Source organism: Equus przewalskii, chromosome 22 (assembly GCF_037783145.1).
Source record: "Equus przewalskii isolate Varuska chromosome 22, EquPr2, whole genome shotgun sequence".
Lineage (NCBI taxonomy): Eukaryota > Metazoa > Chordata > Mammalia > Perissodactyla > Equidae > Equus > Equus przewalskii.
Window position 1 is genome coordinate 33,650,972 of NC_091852.1, and position 21,999 is coordinate 33,672,970.

At 37.4% G+C, this 21,999-nt stretch overlaps 2 protein-coding genes and 1 long non-coding RNA gene across 5 annotated transcripts in view; 1 reads left to right on the top strand and 2 right to left on the bottom strand.

Moving 5' to 3' along the window:
• SNAPC3 (small nuclear RNA activating complex polypeptide 3) overlaps nucleotides 1-14,872 on the top strand; it is a 37,950-nt gene extending 23,078 nt beyond the window's left edge. The window contains exons 5-9 of one of the 2 annotated variants that reach the window (XM_070590127.1): nucleotides 889-1,038; nucleotides 8,689-8,771; nucleotides 10,067-10,231; nucleotides 13,199-13,306; nucleotides 14,513-14,872. In XM_070590127.1, coding sequence (XP_070446228.1) covers nucleotides 889-1,038; nucleotides 8,689-8,771; nucleotides 10,067-10,231; nucleotides 13,199-13,306; nucleotides 14,513-14,660 — 654 coding nt within the window. In that variant the 3' untranslated portion in view covers nucleotides 14,661-14,872. The remainder of the gene's footprint in view (nucleotides 1-888; nucleotides 1,039-8,688; nucleotides 8,772-10,066; nucleotides 10,232-13,198; nucleotides 13,307-14,512) is intronic. The other variant, XM_070590128.1, reaches the window with a different exon arrangement.
• On the bottom strand, nucleotides 7,247-9,631 carry LOC139078564 (uncharacterized). The gene is made up of 3 exons (XR_011531576.1): nucleotides 7,972-9,631; nucleotides 7,616-7,907; nucleotides 7,247-7,515 (listed from the first exon to the last, which is right to left on the bottom strand). It is a non-coding gene; the product is annotated as an uncharacterized lncRNA (long non-coding RNA).
• A 2,902-nt stretch (nucleotides 14,873-17,774) lies between the features above and the next one.
• PSIP1 (PC4 and SRSF1 interacting protein 1) overlaps nucleotides 17,775-21,999 on the bottom strand; it is a 38,077-nt gene continuing 33,852 nt past the window's right edge. The window contains exons 13-16 of one of the 2 annotated variants that reach the window (XM_008520251.2): nucleotides 21,772-21,873; nucleotides 21,441-21,654; nucleotides 20,304-20,415; nucleotides 17,775-19,520 (exon numbers count right to left, since the gene is read on the bottom strand). In XM_008520251.2, the coding sequence (XP_008518473.1) occupies nucleotides 19,460-19,520; nucleotides 20,304-20,415; nucleotides 21,441-21,654; nucleotides 21,772-21,873 (489 nt within the window). In that variant the 3' untranslated portion in view covers nucleotides 17,775-19,459. The remainder of the gene's footprint in view (nucleotides 19,521-20,303; nucleotides 20,416-21,440; nucleotides 21,655-21,771; nucleotides 21,874-21,999) is intronic. The other variant, XM_070590124.1, reaches the window with a different exon arrangement.

The following is a 21,999-nucleotide window of genomic DNA, read 5'->3' on the forward strand; positions in this document are numbered from 1 at the left end:
AGCAATGCCATGTCCATGCCCAGGATTCGAACTGGCGAAACCCTGGGCCACCAAAGCAGAGCGTGCAAATTCAACCCCTTGGCAATGGGGCCAGCCCCTGAAAGAAGATTTTCATTACTTACATTTCCTGAGAGGAGGGGCTAAGCCACACTGTGCAGGGCCACAGGGAAGCACAAGTGTCAGTCGAGAGGCAGCAAGGATCGAGGGAAAAGCACAGGCCACAGCCTTTATTGGGGTTTTTTTGAAGAAAGGCAAGGTAGGACAGGGTCAACAGTTTAGGATTGGCTAGTTTGAATAATTCCAGTGGGCTCTGGGGTATAGGGGCCGTCCCTAGTTGCCTGGTACCTGGCTCTGGATTGATTTAGGACAAGGGGAATGTTGGCTTGGTGTGTGAGAGTTAGATAAAAGAGGTGGTTTCAGAATATAGGCTCTGGGGCTGGCCCCATGGCCAAGTGGTTAAGTTTACACGCTCTGCTTCATCTGCCCAGGGTTTCAGGGTTCAGATCCTGGACGCGGACATTCCACCGCTCATCAAGCCATGCTGAGGCCGTGTCCCACATGGCCCGACTAGAAGGACCCACAACTGAAAATATACAACTATGTACCTGGGAGATTTGGGGAGAAAGAGGAAAAATAAAATTAAATTAAAAGAAATAAAAAAGAATATAGGCTCTGGATCACAGGGGAGGTATAAACAACTTTGACCATTAGTTTGGACCTGTAATTAATGGATGCAAAGTAGACAAATAAGAATCTAAGAAAATGCAGAACACCAAAATGAGGATAACTTAAGAAAACTAGTAACTTTTGATTTGGTCATATCAAGTTTTATAGTTGAATTGCTTTGTCTCTAAGTGAACACTTATTTATTTACCATTTGACTTTTAGCACAAAGAACACAAACCATATCAGACGATGCTGGTATTGGGCAGTCAGAAGCTTACAGAACTGAGAGATTCAATCTGCTGTGTCAGTGACCTCCAGATTGGTGGGGAATTCAGCAACACTCCTGATCAAGCCCCTGAGCACATCAGTAAAGTAAGATGGGGTTTTTTTACCCCCATAAAATAAGAGAAAATAATAATAATAAGCTAAGGAGGTAGTGATTACTCTAGCAGGCTTGTAAATATTCCAGGAAATGCTTTCTTCTTCTGTGCTGTTCCATCATGCCTATCTCTTCCTCTCTCTCTTTTTTTTTTTTTTAAAGATTTTATTTTTCCTTTTTCTCCCGAAAGCTCCCGGGTACATAGTTGTGTATTTTCAGTTGTGAGTCCTTCTAGTTGTGGCATGTGGGATGCTGCCTCAGCATGGCTTGATGAGCAGTGCCATGTCCGCACTCAGGATTCGAACCGGCAGAACCCTGGGCCGCTGAAGTGGAGTGTGCGAATTTAACCTCTCTGCCACGGGGCCGCCCTCTCCAGACCATTATTTTAAGTACCTACTGGACATTTCCACTTAACCTCAGTGCTGCCTGGCATTTTTACTGCACTTCTCTTGTGGATTCACGCTGCCACTTTTCAAGGCAACTCTTTTATTCCTTCTGAAACTGCCAACATCTTTTCCTCATGGCTTACCTTCAGCTGAAACCCTTGCTGTTTATTTCACTGAGAAAATAAAGTTATCAGAGAAGAATTTTCCGTCATCTCTTACCCATGTTTAGCCATCTACCCATCTGCCGGTACACATTGCTGCCCACTTGTTACAATGGATGGACTAAACCTGCTCTCTAAGGCCAATCTGCATGTCCACTGGACCCCATCCCTGACTGCACAACCAAGGACTTTGTTCTTGTAATTATCCCCTCTTGTTCCTGCATCATCAGTTTTTTCCATTCTGTTGGCTTTCCCATCTATAAACAGATGTGCTGGAATATCGTCCATCCTAAAACCTCCTCTTAATCATGTGTCTTCACCTACCACCTTGTCTTTCTGCTTCCTTCTCAGCAAACTGACTCAAGAGTTAATAATAGTTAATAATGAATCAATAATAGTACCTAAATTCAGTTTCTCTTTTTCTCTCCCCACTTTATTTTGCACTCACTTTTGTTCCTGCCACTCCACCAAAATCACTTTTATTGATGCCACGATAGATTGTTAGCTTTCATCTTTGATGTCTCATCAGCTTGTGACACAATTGAATATTCCTCCTTCCTCGAAACACTTTCTTTACTTGGCTTTTAGAACATTATACCCACCTGATTTTCTTCCTATCTGACTGATTCAATTCCTTTGCTAGATGCTTCTCATCTTCCTGATTTATATTATTAAGCCCTATGAATCAATCCTCAGACCTCTCCTCTATATATGCTCCCTAGGTGATCTTGTCCAGATTCATAGCTATAAATACCAGGACTCCCAGATTTATATCTCCAATTTCAACATCTTCTCTGAACTCCAGACTTAAATATCCAACAGCCTCCCTGACATTCTTTATTAGATGTCTAATAGCCATCTCAAATTAATATGTTGAAAAGCAAACTCTGGATCTCTCTTTCCCCTCAAATCTATACCTTTCCCGGTGCTCCCATCTTAGTAAATACGCCCATTCTGCACCTGCTTACTTAGGCTAAAACCTTGATGTCATCCTTGCCTCCTTTTCATCCCACGTTGAAGGCATCAGCAAGTGCTTTGGCTCTACTTTGAAAACATATTTAGGATCTGCCCATGTGTGTGATCCTTAACTGGTACCGGGCTGGTTAACCCACCATCATCTCTTGCCTGGACTCCAGCAGCAGCCTATTGACAGTCCTCCCTGCCCCCATCCACCCTCCTAGTTACCCACTGTGCCAGCCAGAAGGATGCTGTTCAAGTATCAGTCAGATCTCCAGAGGCTTCCTCTAATATCCAGGGTAAAGTACAGAGTCCTTATTGTGGTCTACAAACGGTCCATTATCTGGCCCTTTCTCCCTCCTAACTTCATATCCCAACAGCTTCTCCCTCAGTTGTTGCCTTCAAACCACATTGCCCTTCTTGCTGTTTTTCATGTATACTAAGCAGGCTCCTGCTCGGAGCCTTTGTATCTTGTGTTCCCTTGCCCTAGAATGTTCAACACCCAGATATTCAGATGGCTCCTTCCTTTGTTTCTTCCTGGTCTCACATGTTGCCTCAACAGAGAGGTCTTTGCATACAGCATCCAGATTACAATTCTCTTCCCCTGTCAGGCTGTATTTTCCTTAGTAGCACTATCACTACTTGACATCCTGTATTGTCTGTCTTGCTTAACTTGAATATAAGCCCTACGAGTGTAGGGACTTTGTTTTGCTCAGTGATGTGTTTTTATTGCTATGCTGATGTGTGGCACAGAGGAAGCACCCAGTTATTTGCTGAATAAAGGAATGAACCACAGATACCTCAAGTTCAAGGTTTAAATTAATATGAAACTCGTTATTCTGCCATCTCCCTTTTTCTTCAGATGACACTCTCCCTTTTCATTCCTGTTTATTCTGCCTTAATAGCTCCAGATTCTGTTTTTTCCATTGTCATGTGCTTTACTTCAGCTTCTCAGCATCTTCTTCTGAAACTATTGTAGAGACTTCCTAACTGGTCTTCCTTCCTTTAGAGTGTCCTATTCATGCCACTCAAGATGTCTTCCAAAAACAAATCAAACACTAAGAGTGAACTCTGAGGTAAACTGTGTACTTTGGGTGATTATGAGGTGTCAATGTAGGTTCATCCTTGGTAACAAATGTACCATTCTGGTGAGTGATGTTGGTAATGGGGGAGGCTGTGCATGTGTGGGGGCAGGGAAATCCCTGTACCTCCCTGTCAATTTCGTGGCAAACCTAAATCTGCTTTAAAAAAAATTAAGTCTTTAAAGAGCGATCAATCCTGTCATTCTCCAATCTAAGAATCTCAGTAGGTCTCCAGTGCCTGTAGTCGACTCCTTAGGCTGATTTATAAGACCTTTTGTAATGATGAATCCCAAGTTAACTTTCCATACTATTCACCCCCTACTTTTACACCTTAGGCTCCTGCCGTGATAAATTTGTTTCTCTTCCTCAAGCAGGCCATACTTTTTTTTTATGCTTCTGAGTGTTTGAACATGGTAGGAAGCCCTTTCCCTCCCTCCATCTGGTGAGTTCATGTTCATATTTCCAAAGCCAGCTCAAAACTCATTACATGAAATTTTCCCTGACTCTCCTCTCCTCGTGACTGTGGCACCATTTCATTTGTCCACTTTGGAGCTTATAATAATATGCTGATACTATTTGATGTCTGTCTGCCCACAAGGCTGGCTGTGTTTCACTCTTTTTGGTGACTGTCACGGAGGCTAGCATCACTCACATAGATGTCACTTAAATAGTTTTTGAGTTATGTTGAAAATGGTTTTAAGATATTTGGGTTCTTTAGGTTTGCCATCCTAGTGCTCTTGGAGATAAAGATTAGATGAAAGAGAAATATGTGGAGTTTCAAGGCTGTATGCAGACCGGGAAATAAGAGATTTCTCTTTTCTTTTAAAGGAGAAGCAATGTTCTGCAAAGTTTCTCAACCCTGCAAAAAAAGTGTAACTATAAACTTTATAAAATCAGTTTAATAAGAACAGTCTGAGTTCATCCTCCTCGTTCCAACCGCGTCATCACTTGCTCAAGGCGGTTTGAGTCATATCTGGGAATCAGTCTTAGCTCCAGGAACCCTGGAGAGAGTTTTAAGCAGCTGGGTTAGTTTATTGTGTTTGTACATCAGTGATGATGCCTTCAGCAAAGCTTCCTAAGCAGGGGGCTGGATGACTCACAGTCAGACTTTAAAATATTTACCCATCTGCTGTTTTATTCTTTCTGTCTCTTTCATCTGTTAAACAATATCCTCTGATTATTGAGCACTTACCATGTGCTAGATGTACAATACGCTGTCTCTGGAAAGAATGATCACCATTTTACAGGTAAGAAGAAGATGGGGCGGAGCATTGTCTTGAGGTGCCTGTGTTCAATAAGCAGTGGCGGAAGCTGGATCCAGACGCTTGTCAGCTCACCTTCAAAGCCCCATGTGCTTTCTGTGCCGCGTTAGCATTATGTCTGGTTTTCGATGTTTTTCCCACCCTTGTTTACTGAGCGGAAACTTGAGCTGTGCTGTGATCAGTGACGAGCTTCTAGTACATGGACTTTGTGGAAACTTTGCCTGTTCATAGACTTGCTTTATTTGCTTCCTTGTTCTCCAGCTGTTTTAGAAAGGTGAACCCATATAAATAAGTGAAATTTTGCCGATGCTAACAGTTGTTTGGCCCGTGAAAGATTTTTATTTCGTTGATTGGTATTTTTATTTTATGATGTTTTTTTTTTAAGTTTTGCCTTGCAAAATGTTAAACACACACACAAGAAAGAGAATAGTATAATGAGCCCTTATGTACACATTACCCATCTTCAACAGTTCTTAGCATTTTGCCAGAACTATTTCATCTCTTCACCTCATGCCATTGTCACATCTAACAAAATTGAAAATAAGTCCTTAAGTCAGAGTGCTTGCTTTGACAGGGAGATATTTGGCGTGTGTTCCACTGGTAGTCGTGGAACAAGGAGTAAGCTGCAGTTCTTGCCCTGGGGAAATGGGAATCTTTATTCCAGCCGATAAGCAAGACTTTTGAATAAAATACTTTCTTTGACTGATTTGGTACGTGAGAAGACTAGAATTGGGCCAGTATATTCAAGTCTCTCTTAAAAGCTTATGTCTAAAATGTAATGTTTTGCTAACATTTGTTTTTGGACTATAGTACTTCAAGAATGGAGTGCATTTTAAAATATACGTATAAAATCAGTGCCAGTATTTTCTGCTTAAGTTTTTTTTTTTTTTTTACATATTCCCTCATGTTTAAAATGTCTGATCTGTTGATCGTTTTTACCTTGCTCAGATTAATCTTTTTTTTTTTTTAAGATTTTATTTTTTCCTTTTTCTCCCCAAAGCCCCCGGGTACATAGTTGTGTATTTTTAGTCGTGGGTCCTTCTATTGTGGCACCGCCTTAGCATGGCTTGATGAGCGAGCAGTGCCATGTCTGCACCCAGGATTTGAACTGGTGAAACCCTGGGCCGCCGAAGCAGAGCGCGGGAACTTAACCACTTGGCCACGGGACCGGCCCCAGATTAATCTTTTTTTGTCAGTAATCTCTTAGGGTCTTTCTTAGAGAAGCTCTAAGAAAATCCTTTACACACATATTATTCTGTTACTTGATATAGGAAAAACAGTAACATAAACTAAATTGTAAAAATTTCTTTACCCGTGTTCTCCAGCACTTCTTTCCATTACCATTTTCCTCACAGCAGATCCTAGGACTGTTTCTGAAGTTCTAATGTAGTTGATTTGAATGTTAGCAAGAGAATAAATGACCAATTGATGCCTAAAATTATAAATAACGACTTAGTTCAAATGATCATATTAGTTATCGAAAGTTACTTTGTTTATAATATGAAAATTGTAATAGTAGACTCTTATGTAACATTAACAACAGAAGTAACTTCTTAGACAAGTTTTTCCATATTGGATGGTGATTCCTCCCCCATACCCACCTTGGAACTTGGTCAGCTAAACTAGCTGACAGAATAGGGAAACTAGTTAGTGAGGATCTCTGGTTACCTTTAAAAATTAACTGGTCTATCCATTTGTATACTGAGATAAGAAGAGGTTATTAATGGATGATTTAGGATTTAGATGGAAAACATTCATGTTCTTTTAGTGTTCCCCTATGCCAAAGGCATTAAGATCCCCTAAATCACTCAAGATGACATTTTTTTTTTTTTTTTTAAAGATTTTATTTTTTCCTTTTTCTCCCCAAAGCCCCCCGGCACATAGTTGTGTATTCTTCGTTGTGGGTTCTTCTAGTTGTGGCATGTGGGACGCTGCCTCAGCGTGGTCTGATGAGCAGTGCCATGTCCGCGCCCAGGATTCGAACTAACGAAACACTGGGCCGCCTGCAGCGGAGCACGCGAACTTAACCACTCGGCCACGGGGCCAGCCCTGACATTTTTTTTTTTTATAAAGATTATTTTTCCTTTTTCTCCCCAAAGCCCCCCGGTACATAGTTGTATATTTTTAGTTGTGGGTCCTTCTAGACGCTGCCTCAGCATGGCTTGACAAGCGGTGCCATGTCCACACCTAGGATCTGAACCGCAAAACCGCGGGGCCGCCAAAGTGGAGCATGTGAGCTTAACCACTCGGCCACGGGGCCGGCCCCCAAGGTGAAGTTCTATAGAAGCATTTTGTAATGAAAAATATTTTATATACACCAAACTTTGTTTTTGATTCCAAAATAAGGCAATAGTTATTGTTTCAGAACCTTTATTTTGGACCCTAGCTCAGCTCACCTCTTTGGGGGTTTAGGAGCATATGCAGGCTTTGTGTTGAGTAGCCAGAGGTGGCTTTATAGTAGGTCACATCCTGTTATCTGTACAACCGCCTGGAAAGACAGTAATGGCGTTACTCATGTTTTGCACGAGGAAGCAGGATCAGGGAGATTTAGTGAGCAGTCCAAGGAGAAACAGCACAGCCGGTCTTGTAAGGGTGTTTGATGCCAATGCTGGATATCTGTAACTGGGGGAATGAAGAAAATTAAGAAAAATAGAAGCTTCAGAGAAGTAGGAGAGGAATTAGGCTATTTTAGGGTAAAATTATCTTATTACCTGAAACTTACCTTTTTTTACAGTTCGTAAACTGCTTTTGATTCTCATCACAGTCCTGTAAGATAGCACGGCAGATATTACTCTCATTCTACAGGTGAGGAAACTGAGGTCTGAGGACTAGGTGTAGGTTAAGGAAAAGAACCCAGGTCTTCTGACCCTCACCCAAGGGTCTAATTCTACACATATGGGGAAAGACAAGTCTGACAGAGTGGTTCTCAACGCTGGGTGCACATTTGAGTCTCCTGGGGGTCCTGGGAAAACACTGGTGCCTGGGCCACATCCTCAGATTGTCGTTTAAGGGACCTGAGGTGAAACGTGGTCTTGGATGTTTGTGTGTGTCACATCCTCAGATTGTCGTTTAAGGGACCTGAGGTGAAACGTGGTCTTGGATGTTTGTGGATTCTGCCATGCAGTCAGGATTAAGAGACGCCCCTCTGATGGAAGGTCTGGTATATGAAGGTTAGGAAACCTGAGGGTTCAGACCAGTTGTGCAGTGACTGTGGTATTCTGGGCAAGACTGCTTAAGTGAGAGCAGAAATTCACATTCTGCCTAAGAGTTACTGAAAATATAAAGAGAGAATTTTGATAAAAGCACATTGAAATTAGTTTTTAAATGACAGAAAAACCTCTCTCCATGATCACTGCTGTTATGGGAAACATCAAAGACGTGACTTTGTTTAATTTTTTGTTCTATCCAAAATAACTCACTGCTGTGTATTCATATAATAAAATAATATTGAAGTTTATTTCATTTCTAATTGGATTCCTTTCATGAATCTCAGGAGATTATATAAATTTAAATCAAACCTAGTGATTAAAACAGCAATATGATAAAACTGAAAATAGCAGCAAGAATCATGTCTTGACAGCTTTATCTCTGGTAACTAACACAATCCTTGTCACATAGGAGGTTCCCATTAAATATTAAATTAATAAGCTGAGCCTATTCTGTGAGTTGCATAAAGTTATTGTTAAAACATAATTAGTATGGTTTTATGACATACAAATTTTGAATTAATACTTAGAGCAATTTCATAATTGTTAATTAGTGAACTTTCCCTTGATGCCATCTGTTTTCTTGTAGGACCTCTACAAGTCAGCCTTCTTCTATTTTGAAGGAACGTTTTACAATGATAGAAGATACCCCGAGTGCAGGGATTTGAGCAGGTAAGTTCCCAAGAGTCTCCTCCAAGTCTTTCCTGTTTCTAGTTCTCAAAATAATGCTATCTCCACAACTCCTATTAGTGGTCTCTTAAGGCTCTTTGCCAAGGAATTATTTTGTTAAGATTGCTTTGGGGTCAACCTTGAAAATATTTTCAAAGTTATTTCATCTGGTTGGCCTAGGTACTAATAATCAAAATTAATCAAAAAGTAATCGTAAATTAGTAATCAAGTAAATTAAAAGGTTAATCAAAAATTTTTACTCGAAAAAGAAAATTTTCCTACTAAAGGCATAAATAGACCATTTCAAGACCTTTGCCAGCTGTCCGGAATTATTTTTTAAATGTATTATCTACTATTTTAGGAATTACAGTAAATCTTGTATTGAGCCTTAGATACATCTAAAAAAAATTAAATTCCACTTCAACATTTTATTCATCTGTCTTCATATTTAGTTGATAGCAGTAAATTAATCTTTCACCATTTTTTCTACATGTCCAATGTAAACTATCGTTTGTCCTAGATGAGTGTATATATATGTAGGTATATATATATATATATAGTTGGTTAAGTACTTACATGAAAAATCTATATCTAGTATTAGACTGTACTTTTATTGTGTCCTAGCAACTAGAGTATATATGCATATTTTTTGTTTATATAAATTCTCTTTCATTACAGCCTTTTGTATCTGTATTCTAATATAGCAGTTCTGAAACTTATTGGTCTCAGCACTCCTTTATACTGTAAATAGTAGACTCCAAAGAGCTTTTGTTTATGTGGGTTATAACTATCAATATTTTACCATATTAGAAATTGAACTAAAAAATATTTTAAATATTAACTAATGTAAATAATCCCAATACAGGTTAACAATTAACATTTTGTGAAAAATAACTTTTCCAAAATAAAATAACGAGAAGAGTGGCATCACTGTACATTTTCCATTTGATCTGAAGTGATAACACATCACGTAGCCTCCAGAAAACTGGTCATTTATGAGAGAATAAGAGCTTAAAAGGGCAAATGACATTTTAGGTTTATTGTAAGGATAATTTTAACCTCACGAACCCTTGTGGGGTCTCAGGAACCACACTTTGAGAACTGCTGCTGTATGAGTGAAGAAAAATTCAGAATTCCTAATTCCAACTTGTATCAACCACTTCAGTTTTCATCTCACGATGGCAACTATCCAGTCAATCGAGGGAGCCAGGTTTTGTGCAGTGCTGCAGTCACACACCGTCTTCTGTCACAGTGAGCTTTCTGTGGGGCAATGATACTTCTTCACCTTCCCCCCTCAGAACCATCATTGAGTGGTCAGAGTCGCATGATAGAGGCTATGGAAAGTTTCAGACTGCAAGCATGGAAGATTTCACCTTCAATGACTTGTGTATTAAACTGGGTTTTCCTTACTTATACTGTCACCAGGGAGACTGTGAACATGTTGTTGTCATTACCGACATAAGGTAAGTGGCAGCACTCGGGACATTTTGTTCTTTGTTCTATTCTCTTCTTTATTTCACAGTATAAAAAGAACAGGTTTTTTTTTCTTTAAATAAGAGGAATAAAAGTAATCATTGCTGCCGCTTGGCTCGGAAGCAGCAAAAGTCAGTATCTGCTTTCCATGCAATGACCAACTCTGCACCCATTTGCATCCTGTTGTTCATTGTTTGGAAAGTCTGTAATAAATTCTTTACTGTTTATTAGAAGGTTTTAGAAATCTGTAAATACTTTTAAAGGTATCTCCATTTGTATATTAGACGCTGTCAGTAAGGTAGTTGTCATCCACTTTGTATCTCCTGTAGGCCCTTTGCTTTACTAATTTAAAACTGTTTTTCTAGGTTCCTTGTCTTTTTGCCAAAATGTTAAAGGAGATAAAAAGAACTAAGGGAAGAGAAGAGTAATTCTAATTTTGGCAAATGTGAAGTCTTGATGCTTTGATAGAGGTTTGAAGTGGGAAGAACTAAAGTAGTCTAAAATGAGATTGGGGATTAATCACACATGTTGTATAGCTGCTATCTCTCTTCCTCATGAATAGGGCTATTCATTTCCTCACTCAGGCAATCTCAATTTATGGAGGACTAATATATAGGAATGAGCTCTGCTCTTTCCCTGGTTTGATTCTTCTGAGAGGCCATTTTAAAGGTTTTTTGTGGAGCAATGATATACCCATGCTGTTATTATCCCACTAATAGGAACTGCTTTTAGAAAGTCCCTGCTTTTACTTTTCTTGCATCTTAGTGACCACTCTCCAAAAATTTACCTCCTGTGCACTCATTCTCAGGAAGCTACCAGAGGAAGTACTTCACATGAAGACTAAACCTTAAAAAAGAAAAACATGGAATGCAAAGCTGAATAGATAAGACATAAAAGGAACTCAATGATAGGAAAGAGAAGTCCCAGAATGATGGTTGGATAGCAGACCTAGAGAACAGCTTAGTCCGGAGATTGGAGCAGGACGGGGGACCCAGGAAGGATTTCTAGAACTGCTAGACCTCCCATTGGTGCATAACCCACGTGGAGAGTACGTTTCCCGTTCTCTCAGAGAACAGGGAACTGAATTAGTGACAGGTACACTGAAACCTAAGCAAATGTAAACGTGAGAGAATTAGTAGCTGGAAAACATAGTGTTACACAGTAAGAGGAACCCACAGTCAATTGTGTAGCTTAGGTGGAAGTAGTATTAACTCATCATAATTTAAACATTAAATTCTATTCAACCAAAGTTACAATAGTTCTGTAGAGGGGTGCTGAGGAGCTAAATTAAAAAGAAACAGTTAAGAATGGAAAACAGTTGCCCTAGTGGAAGAATTGCTGAAGCAAGAGTCACGAGAGCACATACACCTCATGGATTTATATGACTTAATTATGTACGTTTCTTTCTTCAATGATGTGTTCTTTAAATGTTATATAAGCTGTTCTGTCTGCTTTTCCACTCACTGAAGGAGAATGTGCCTCAGAATAAGCATAAAATGGAAGACAGTCCACTTTTCTCTGATGATCTTAGTTTCCTTCCATTTCTTAGAGTGCAGGCATATTGCTGTCCAGTGTCATTCCTTAAACTCAAGGTAACTTGGAAAAACAATTTACACCTATTAAGCATTTGCAGTAGGATTTTCCTAAGTTGTTTTTTGAACCTAATTTAGAATACAAGTCATTGTTTTTTCTTTTGCTGAAGAATTTTAGTCCTGAGCTCACAGCAAACTTCTGTTGCTAATCTTCCTCTTCTTTTGCTTGAGGAAAATTAGCCCTGAGCTAACATCTCTGCCAGTCTTTCCTCTATTTTATATGTGGATCGCTGCCACAGCATGGCTGACAAGTGGTCTAGGCCTCTGTGAGGGATCTGAACCCGTGAACCCAGGCTGCCTAAGCAGAGTGCGCCAAACTAAACCACTATACCACAGGGCCAGCCCCAGAAAAGTCACTTTTATCTTACAGGTGGATTTTTTAATTCAGTGCCATTCCACAGTTTAATAGTTGACAAACTTAAAAGTTTAATAATCATTTTCTGGTGAAGTTGATATATTGCTGCTCTTTCTTACCAAAAAGAAAAATCAAGTTTTAGAACTGTCAGAGGCCTTTAGAATATTCTTATCAGCCCCTTCATTTTTCAGAAAAGAATCTGAGCATGGTTAAGGGATTTACCCAAACCCACTCAGCTTATTAGTGGCATAGTGGAGATTGACTTCCACTTAGAATTTTTTAATTCTGACACCTAAAACTAAAGTCCTACCAATTCACATTATACCAGGTGCCAGATTTGGATTCTAATAAGGGGGACAGTAAGCAACAAGAGCCATGTAGTAACACATAACCAGTTAATCTAGGTAAAATAGCTAGATAAAATAGTTAAATGAAACAGTTGCTCAAACTATGTTCCATAAAAAAAGGGGGCTGGCCCAGTGGTGTAGTGGTGTAGTGGTTAAGTTCATGTGTTCTGCTTGGGCAGCCTGGGGTTTGCAGGTTTGGATCCTGGGCGTGGACCGACACACTGCTCATCAAGCCATGCTGTGGTGGCATCCCACATAAAAATAGAGGAAGACTAGCAACAGATGTTAGCTCAGGGCCAATCCTTCTCACCAAAAAAAAGGTACGAAGTATCGAGCAAAGATTCTTTTGATGGAATACATTTAAGAAAAGCTGCATACAGTATCTCCCTCTTAGAGTTACAGTGCACACTATCATAAAGAGATTTGAGAAGTTCCACAAGAAAGAAAACATTGTTTAATCCAAAATGCTCTTTTGGAGATAGTGTTTTGTGGAAGACTATTTGGTCAAACCCAGTGTAACAAGTCAGTTTGTTCGTGTATCTTTGTAAGCAAAAATTTGAAAAATAGACCTGCTGTGTTCTTAATGTTGAGGTACAGATATATTTCTATACAGATCACAAAAACTGTACTTAGTATCTTCATTTATTTTCTCATGTACAAAAGGCTTGTGCATCGTGATGACTGCTTGGATAGGACACTTTATCCCCTTCTTATCAAAAAGCATTGGCTATGGACCAGAAAATGTTTTGTTTGTAAAATGTACACAGCCAGGTAAGTGATACCTATTTTTTGAGAAGTATTGGTTTTCATTTGTCAAGTACTTTTCCTTTTTGGTATTTCAGTTCTTTTCTATTCTGAATCTGAGGACTTATGCTTTGGGGTATAAATAATACAAAAGTGCTTTATCTAGTAGGGAAGTGCTGCAGGTCACTTTAGTAGGTTACACCCACGTTGTAAACAATAAGGAAATGAATTCCCACGTACAGTGGAAGTCTGGTGTAGGGCAGACTCTAGTTTGGTTGATACAATGCTCAGTGTCATCAGGGAGCCATGTTCTTTCTGCCTCTTGTCTGTAGTTTACAAAGTCAGCTTTTCTTCCATGAAAACCTAACAGCATTTCATATATGAGATCAAAGTATGGTTTTATAAAATTTTTGCTGTACATGATTCTGCATGTTTAGATTATTTCTTAACTGTGGATCAGAATCATAAAACCATTCAGAGGAAAAGGGAAGAATTTAGTATCATCAATTTGTTTTGGGCTCCTCGCTTACAATATGCTTTTCTAAATGATTAATAAGAAAACATAATTAATAAATTATTTATCAGATCAAAATGGAAATCAGGAAATGTTAAAGCATTCCATGAGATGTAGAATTGAGGTAGACCAAAACATAGCATTTTCATCTTACTATGACCAGTAACATCTCAGGCCAAAAAAAAAAGCAAGCCTCAGTTGAATAATGTTGCCCATATTCCCATTTGTATACACTCTAACATTTTTTTAGGTAAAACAGCTGGAGTTTCACATTAACCAGTAATAATTTACCAGTTAGAAAGATAAATTAAGCAAAAGTTTATCAGGCCTGTAGCATCTAATTTATTTTGGTTTTTCAAGATGGCCTATTAGAAGAAAATGATGTTCATATTAAAAGTTACTTGGAGTACAGGTATGTCATGGCAAAAGTATATGATGCTTTCAAATACATATCTATTATTATTCTCTACTTACCTTTAAAAAGTCTTTCAGAGAAACAGCTTTCTGCAGTGTTTCTGTTAATTGCCCTTTTGCCTTATGCAGTTTTGGTAGTGATATGTCTATATATATATAGAAACTCATATAAAGGATTATTGTAATGTATTAAGATAGAATGATAAGGCAATAGTGGGAATGTTATGTATACATATTACTACAGATCATAACTTACAGCATGAGAAAGTTGATTGTAATGCTATACCTTTTTTTTTTAACTACAGATGGGTGACAAACAATGACAGTTTTGCACCTGAGGACCCATGTTTCTTTTGTGATGTTTGCTTCCGAATGCTCCACTATGATTCAGAAGGCAACAAACTGGGGGAATTCCTCGCCTATCCTTATGTTGATCCTGGAACCTTTAACTAATAACAAGTGTACCCTTGTGAAATAACTACGCTTGGATGGTGACTTTATTTCCAAGAAATGCCACTACGGAGCAGGATCCACTTGAAACAATCAGCTAAAGTTACCACCGCCCCCCAACCCCCAAAGTTCAAATCACAGATTGTCTTACAAAGTAACTTGATTGCATTTAGATGTTTAGAAATAAATTAAATTACTTTAGTATTTATTCCAAAGTACAGTTTTCAGTTAGTGCTTTTTGCCCATTTTTAAGTGAGTTGTTTATCTTATTGAGTTGTAGGAGTGTTTTATATATTCTGAATATAAATACTTTGTCAGATACATGTATTCTGATTTTCTCCCAGTCTGTGGCTTGCCTATTCATTCTGTATCCAGAGTACGTTTTGCTCATCTATCATTAGCAAAATTCAATGAATAATACATCAAGTGGTGGCAGTTTTGAAAATTCTTTGAAGAATGTGAGAGCTACACCTTGTACCATTGAGGCTTCCAAGGTAAAGATGCTTCAAATATCTGTAATGACAATAAGGGAGAAGTTAAGAATAAAAGTTTATTTTAAAAATACAGTATTAAGAATAGCTATTGTGTAATTTAATCTCACAGTGGGCTCTTTTGTAATCAAGTTAGGTTTTGTTTGGGTAGAATATAGACCACTGAACATTTTAATGAAACACTTCATGAATAATGAATATAAAAAGATCTTGAGTATATACTCATACCTTCACAGAAGTAACATTTAAATTGAAGCTTCACTTCTTGACAAGAACTTCTTGTGAATCACAAATGCTGAGTTTAAAATGTATGTTAATTTAACATTTTTATGATTTAGAAAAAATCACAGATTTTATGTAGTATGACCACTGAGACATAGTAAGTCCTGGGAATTGCTAGCTCTGGCTCACGTTCTTGAGCAGTAATACCCAGTATTCTTTTTGCAAAAAGAAAACACAGGAGTTCCTCTGGCACAGCTCTTCCATTCTTCCGGCCCCCTTACTATGAAAATCCTAGTTATTCTCTTCTATCATTCTGGTCCAAGGAACAACTTTGATACATTCCAAAGCCTAAATCATCAGAAAAAATTGTAGCTATCTATATTGAAATGTTTTTCTGGAAAAGTTTTTCGGTGGAAACTTTCTGTTTAAGACTTTTAGAAATGTTATAAAATAGTTCATTTTAAATGTGTAATATTTATATTTCACTTTCTCTCTTCTAGGTTGTCTTAAATGTGACTGAACTCCACATTCCCTGGATGACTAAGAACATTTACCATATAAATCAAAAACTGATGAAGACTGTCTAAGCCTGTCTGTCTGAAACATTGACAGTGAAATGTTTTATGGACTTAAATGCCACATAGCCGATTAAGTCACCTGTTGTGTAGAGGACAAGCGCCTGTTTCCGGTATGTCTAGCGGTGTTCTCAGTCACTGATTAAGTCAGTACACTGGCTTATGCTACTGCCTCAATTTTTACTTTCATGTTTCCAGTTATGCTCAATTTAACAGATTGAAAATTCTGCTGGAAAACCATAGATTTATGCAATTTCCAAAAGTTCCACAGGTAAAAATGCATTTTTGCTTCCTTTATTTTTACACTGCATTCCTCATAGGTCTTGCATTAATTAGTATGCAAGGGTCTGTGCACTTTTATTCATTCTCATCATTTCATATTCTCAAAATGGCAAATCCCAGGAAGTGAACTGTCATAATGGAAGCAGTAATCCACATGTGGTGCCAATCAATTCATAAAAGGAAGATTGTCAGTTAAAACATTAACTGCTGTTGAAATTCTTGTTGTATCATTTATTGAGAATGTTATCCTGCTGGTTCTTAAGGTTAACTTTTTAACTGAAGTTACAAAGGCTCAGATACCTTTGTCTTATCGTTTCCTGGTGAAATGTAGAAAGGAAAAGCTAACTAGGTTACTCCTAGAATTTGCCACTGTATCAGTTATACAGGTCTCCCACCAAGTTCAAGTCAAAAGAAGCTCCTGAATTTGAAATAGGCATAAAAGATGTCTTGAATCAGGGATTTTATACCTGCGAAATTCAGTATTAAACACAACATGACTGAGTACATCTACAAAGAAAAAAGCAAATATGAAACTGTCATGAATTTTCAACATCCTCTGTAGTTTGAACCGAATTAGATTTTGATAAAATAGTGGATGGTCATGCATGAAATCACTACTTAGGTATTTATTTCCTTAAACATCTTTTTCAGGCTTCAGTATGCTTAAAGGATAATTTGACCTTTGTTCCATTTATCATTACATAGCACAAATATAAACACATTTCTACCTATAAAGAAGCTTCATTTCTTAAGGTGTAATGATGGGTTTGCTATTTCCAATAGATCATCCGTTCTCTAGCCAATGGGACAAAATAAGTTGTTAGCGGAGCCTTCGCTTTTGTATAGGACTAGATGGCAGACTTCATCTTGACCTGACATCTTGAGCCAGGTAAGTGTGTGTGGGTACACTACAATCAGTTAACAGCAAAAACTGGGTAAAATCAATCATCCTACTAAAACACAGGATATAACAGCAACTGTAAGGCTTTTCAAGCTATTTACACATACAAAATCCCGTTCAGGTTCTGTAATTGATATATTACATCTGAAATTTCTCCTAGGCAGCCGAGAAAACCTTCCAACAGTTGATTCTGCTGGGTCATGCATAATTTACTTCTTTAAATGTTATCCAGTGGTTAAAAAGCACCAAGAAATAGGTGTTGTTTATACATACCAAAAAGAGTTGTTTTTTTGTTTTGTTTTTTTGTCTTTTTTGCTAGCTTCTCATTTAAATTATCCCCTAGTGACTTGTTCAGCTGTGGAGTTTTGACCAAATACACAAATTGAGGCAATGCTCCTGAAAGTGGTAGTTATCTGTGAATCAACTTGCAACAAAGAGAAACATTTCTTAAAATGAAGATTCAGATAAAAGAGAAGGCAAGTGTGTTTTAACACTACATAAATAACTGGTTAGAGCAAGGTCAGCCCACACAAGCAAACAGATTATCCAGAAAGCTGCTATGTATCTCTCTAGAATTTGAATTTGCTGTGGTTTCTTGGTAAAACTATCTAGATCTGTTGGGTCACAGAAAAAAAGGGAGGAGGAATGAAAAATAACATTTCCTTTATTTTTATCATTTTGAGCTTACGTTTTAATTACCCTGTCTCCCCAAACAACACAATCTCTATGCCAAGTTAACCAAGAAATTACTCCCTTAGAAGCAAATCCAGAATTCCAACACACTTTTTGTAAAGAAGTAATTTACTAGTAGAGTTTGATAGAAAAATTCTTTAATCAAAACAAGTTTACATGTTGACACCTATGGCTTAACTAGAATAAATCTGTCCAAATTTAAATTGTATTAAGGACCAAACAGATATAATGTAATAGCAAGAGTTCCCTCGAAACAGTGGGTCCTAGTTCCATTGTAAGACCTCTCGAAAGCAAAACACCAATTATTAAAATAATTAAAACTTTCCATCTATAGATGAAAACAATTATCCGAGAGGTCAAAACATAAATGCATGTCACATGCAAACACTGGTATAAGCCTTTTCCCCATATTCATAATTTCAAAACATGAAAAGTCTTTCAGCTACTGAAAACCACCAACTGACCTAATATCCAAAATCTCTTAGAAATTCTGCGTGTTAAGTTTTCCGTAGATTTGTGTTACCCTCAGTTCGCCCTGATTAGTCCATATATGAATATACAGACCATCACAGCACTCCTTTACTTCGTCTGCTGCCTCGGAACAACGAATGATTCCCCTTTTTGCAAGCCTGTCACATGTATGATATAGAAATAAAAATTCCTTATGTTTCCTTATATAGTATTTACTTTTATTTACTGCATAAGCATCATGGCTGGTTTGTTCCCAATTAAAAAAATACTACTTACTGACTTCCTTAATGAGTGACTTTAAAAAATTCAGCAACTTGAGACATTCCTTGAAAAATAAACTTTTATCATTTAGTTTTCAGTTTCAGCTACTGGTGCCTATAAGGGCTCTTAGATGGTTGACCCCTAAAGCCAGATCCATTCCTATATATACCCAGTCTGCTCTCTGCAGGTAAGTCATGTGACTCGAATTCCCAGCCACAAAACTAAATTACCTTCGAAAGTTCACGTGAGTTTTGTACCCCGTAGAATGTCAGTTCCATGTCAGTTGGATAATCTAGTTGTCATACAAAAAGGCATACAGACCACACATTGTTACAAAGCAGCAGGAGAATATAGCACAATGTAGACTGTGAGATTAAAATTAACTTTTTGATAAAAGAACGGAGTGAGTACTTGTATAGAAGTAACATTTTATCTACCATAAAAATGCATAACTTCTACAAAACCCACAAACAGTGAAAAGACAGTCTGGTAAATCCAAGATTTGTAAAAACTATGCACAAAACCCACAGTATTTGGGAAAAAGAGGAAAGGTTTTTATACAAGTAGCAGTTTTAAAAATGTAACTTCTACTATCAATTACACATTAACATACACACACTAATTGAAAATACGCTACAACCAATGTCTGGAAAAGCAGTTTAACATTTCCTAAATGGATTTTCCCTCACATTTACTGTATAATGTAGCCGTTAATACTGCACAAGTACAATTAGCAATAATGTTTAATTACTTTTAAACAAAGATAAAGGGATTTTCTCCCTCAAAACAAGTTTTAAACATCAAAACCTATGCTTATAAAAATTTTAAACTTTCAGCAGTCTAAATATTTCAAATGAAAACCATTACAAACTTCTCAAATGTTCTTTATATTCCAGGTATGTCAAACTAGTTATCTAGCGTAGACTCCTTCAGAGATATCTCAGTCTCTCTCTCCTCACTGGATGGCCTACAGAAAAGGGGGACAGAAAGGTGTGACAACTGGGATTAGGGCTTTTTTCCTCAGGAGAAAAAAAAGACATTAAATGCATTGTTTTTTAAATCACCAAAAGATTAAAAAAAAACAAAATCTTGACTTTTTGTGTTCAAAATTTTGTTTTACCCTGTTGTGTCTTCTTCCCAAAGTAATATGCAGATCAAGCAAAATAACTCAGGGAAGCATCATGGCCCAGGCCCTTTCCATCATTTCTAGCTTTAAAATGAATTGTCTTTTACATGAAAGTGTTTTATCAGTGATACCAACATATTACAAACTTCAGTAGAAAGAAGGGATGATATACACACACGCAAGATTTCCTGCATTTCGGAATTAGGGATGCTTGATTCCAAGTTCTTAAACAGAACAAACCAAGACTTGGGTAACTATAGTTCCCTATCTAGTTATTTTAGAGTGGGTACTATAATACAAAAGAGGCTGTGATTCTAGATCTGATTTTTGTATTATCGTGTCACAATTCAAGAAAGTATGAACATGAGTCATTATTAAAGGTGTATCAGTGAAAGGAGTACGAGGAAGAATAGTTCTTTTTTAAAACTGGATTCCTACCTAGCTCTCTTCCCTTGACTACGGTGGCAAATTAGTTATAAATTTTGCCCTTTTGATTTTTATCTTTCTTCCTGAATTCAGGGAATGATCAAAATACAACCCCCTTTACAAACAACCTTGGAACAAGAATATGATTTAAAAATTAAACAAAAGCACACATTACCACCCATTAAAACATGTCCTCACTTTTTCTTACTGCTGGCCTCATGGCTGTCTTTGCTGTCTTCATTGCTATCTCCATTATGTTGTGGTTGATTACTGTCTTGAGCATCAGATCCTCCATTTAGAGTCTTTGAACCTTTAGAAGGATCCGGCGGAAAAACTGTTAGATCTTCTAAAACTTTAAGATGGTCTCTCAAGATCCAAAATCAAAAATAAAACATGGCCCTGAAGTTTCTAATACTTAATGTATTTTATTTGAAATTACACTGTAATCCTTGTGATAGGTGAGGCACAATAAGAAGCAAGGTTACTACATATATCTGGGTACAAGAAGTAGAGTATTAATCTGATTATTCCATGTTACCATTATCAGGAAGACTATGGGTGGCACAACTCTTTAGAGCATTACGATTTATTCTAGTTCTTAGAAAAAACAACTGTGAATCACAGTAAAATTTTGTATTTATCAATATTGGTATTTTAGAACAAAGTGTCAAAAGCAGTATTTCCTAATTAACATGATTTTGTGCCCTATTACTAATTAAACTATGAGGACTTCCCTGTATATCTTACTTCATTAACAAATCTCTAAGGAGATTCCCTATTAAATGAGTAAAAAATTCCAACTCCTTTGGAATGCTGGTTTCTAGATTAAGCAGCTGTTGCTAAGACATTTAATAACAGGAATTAGAGGCTGGATAATGGTACTGTGGTTTTAAGAGTGTGTCAGAGATACATCCTAAAATATTTATGGTTGAAATGGCGTACCTAGAACTTGCTTCAAAATAATCCTCAGGGGTATCAGAGAGAAACTTGACGGGGGTATGAAAAACCAATGATCATCTATCGATAATTGCTGAAGGTGGGTGATGGGGACATGGGAAGTTCATTTCTACTTGTGTGTAGGTTAGAAATTTTTCCTAATTTAAATGAAAAGAGGATTAACAACCACTACTAGTAGTAGTATTTAACTACAACTAATTTAAACTTGATGAGAACTTAAACTGGATTAAAAAGCAGAAGCTAAGGTTGAGCACTTTACTACATTCTGCTAAATGCTTTGATTTTTTACGTCATTTAATGTAGATAAGGTATTAAGCAGATTGTACATCAAAGCCATTTTTAAAAAGCAGTCCCTGTGAAGGATTTATTCCCACTTACCTGTTTGTTCCTTTTCTAGTTTTTTGTTTGGCCCTTTCTTCCCTGGATCTTTGGTTTTATTTGCTTCCTCATGCTGTCTTTGTTCGGCAAGAGATTTATTCAGCACTTGTGTGATCACAGAATCTCCTTCACCAACCAAAAACATGTTCTTAAACTTGTTATACAACATTGTAGACTTTTCCATGATAACCTGACTAACTTTGAATCGCCGTATCTGAGAAAACAAAATACACATTCATAATTGTTTTCCTGATTTTTTTAAAGTTACTTTTTAATGAAGTGGTGATAATAAGGAAATTTTAAAATTTCTGCATAACTCCAGATCACTTACTTTTTTCAGTGTTGTAATCATCTCTGTGTGTTTCTGAGCTTGCTGCATTGTGACCTGAAGTGAAGCGAGTTCATCCAAGGCCTCAATACATCTGTTCACATCCTTCATGACAAAACAGTGATTTCATAACTGTTAATCACCACAACCTATATAATCTATTTCTAAAGTTTATTTTTAAAATCTCAAACAAGGCAGTTAAAAATAACCAGTAACAGACCCTGTTACCTT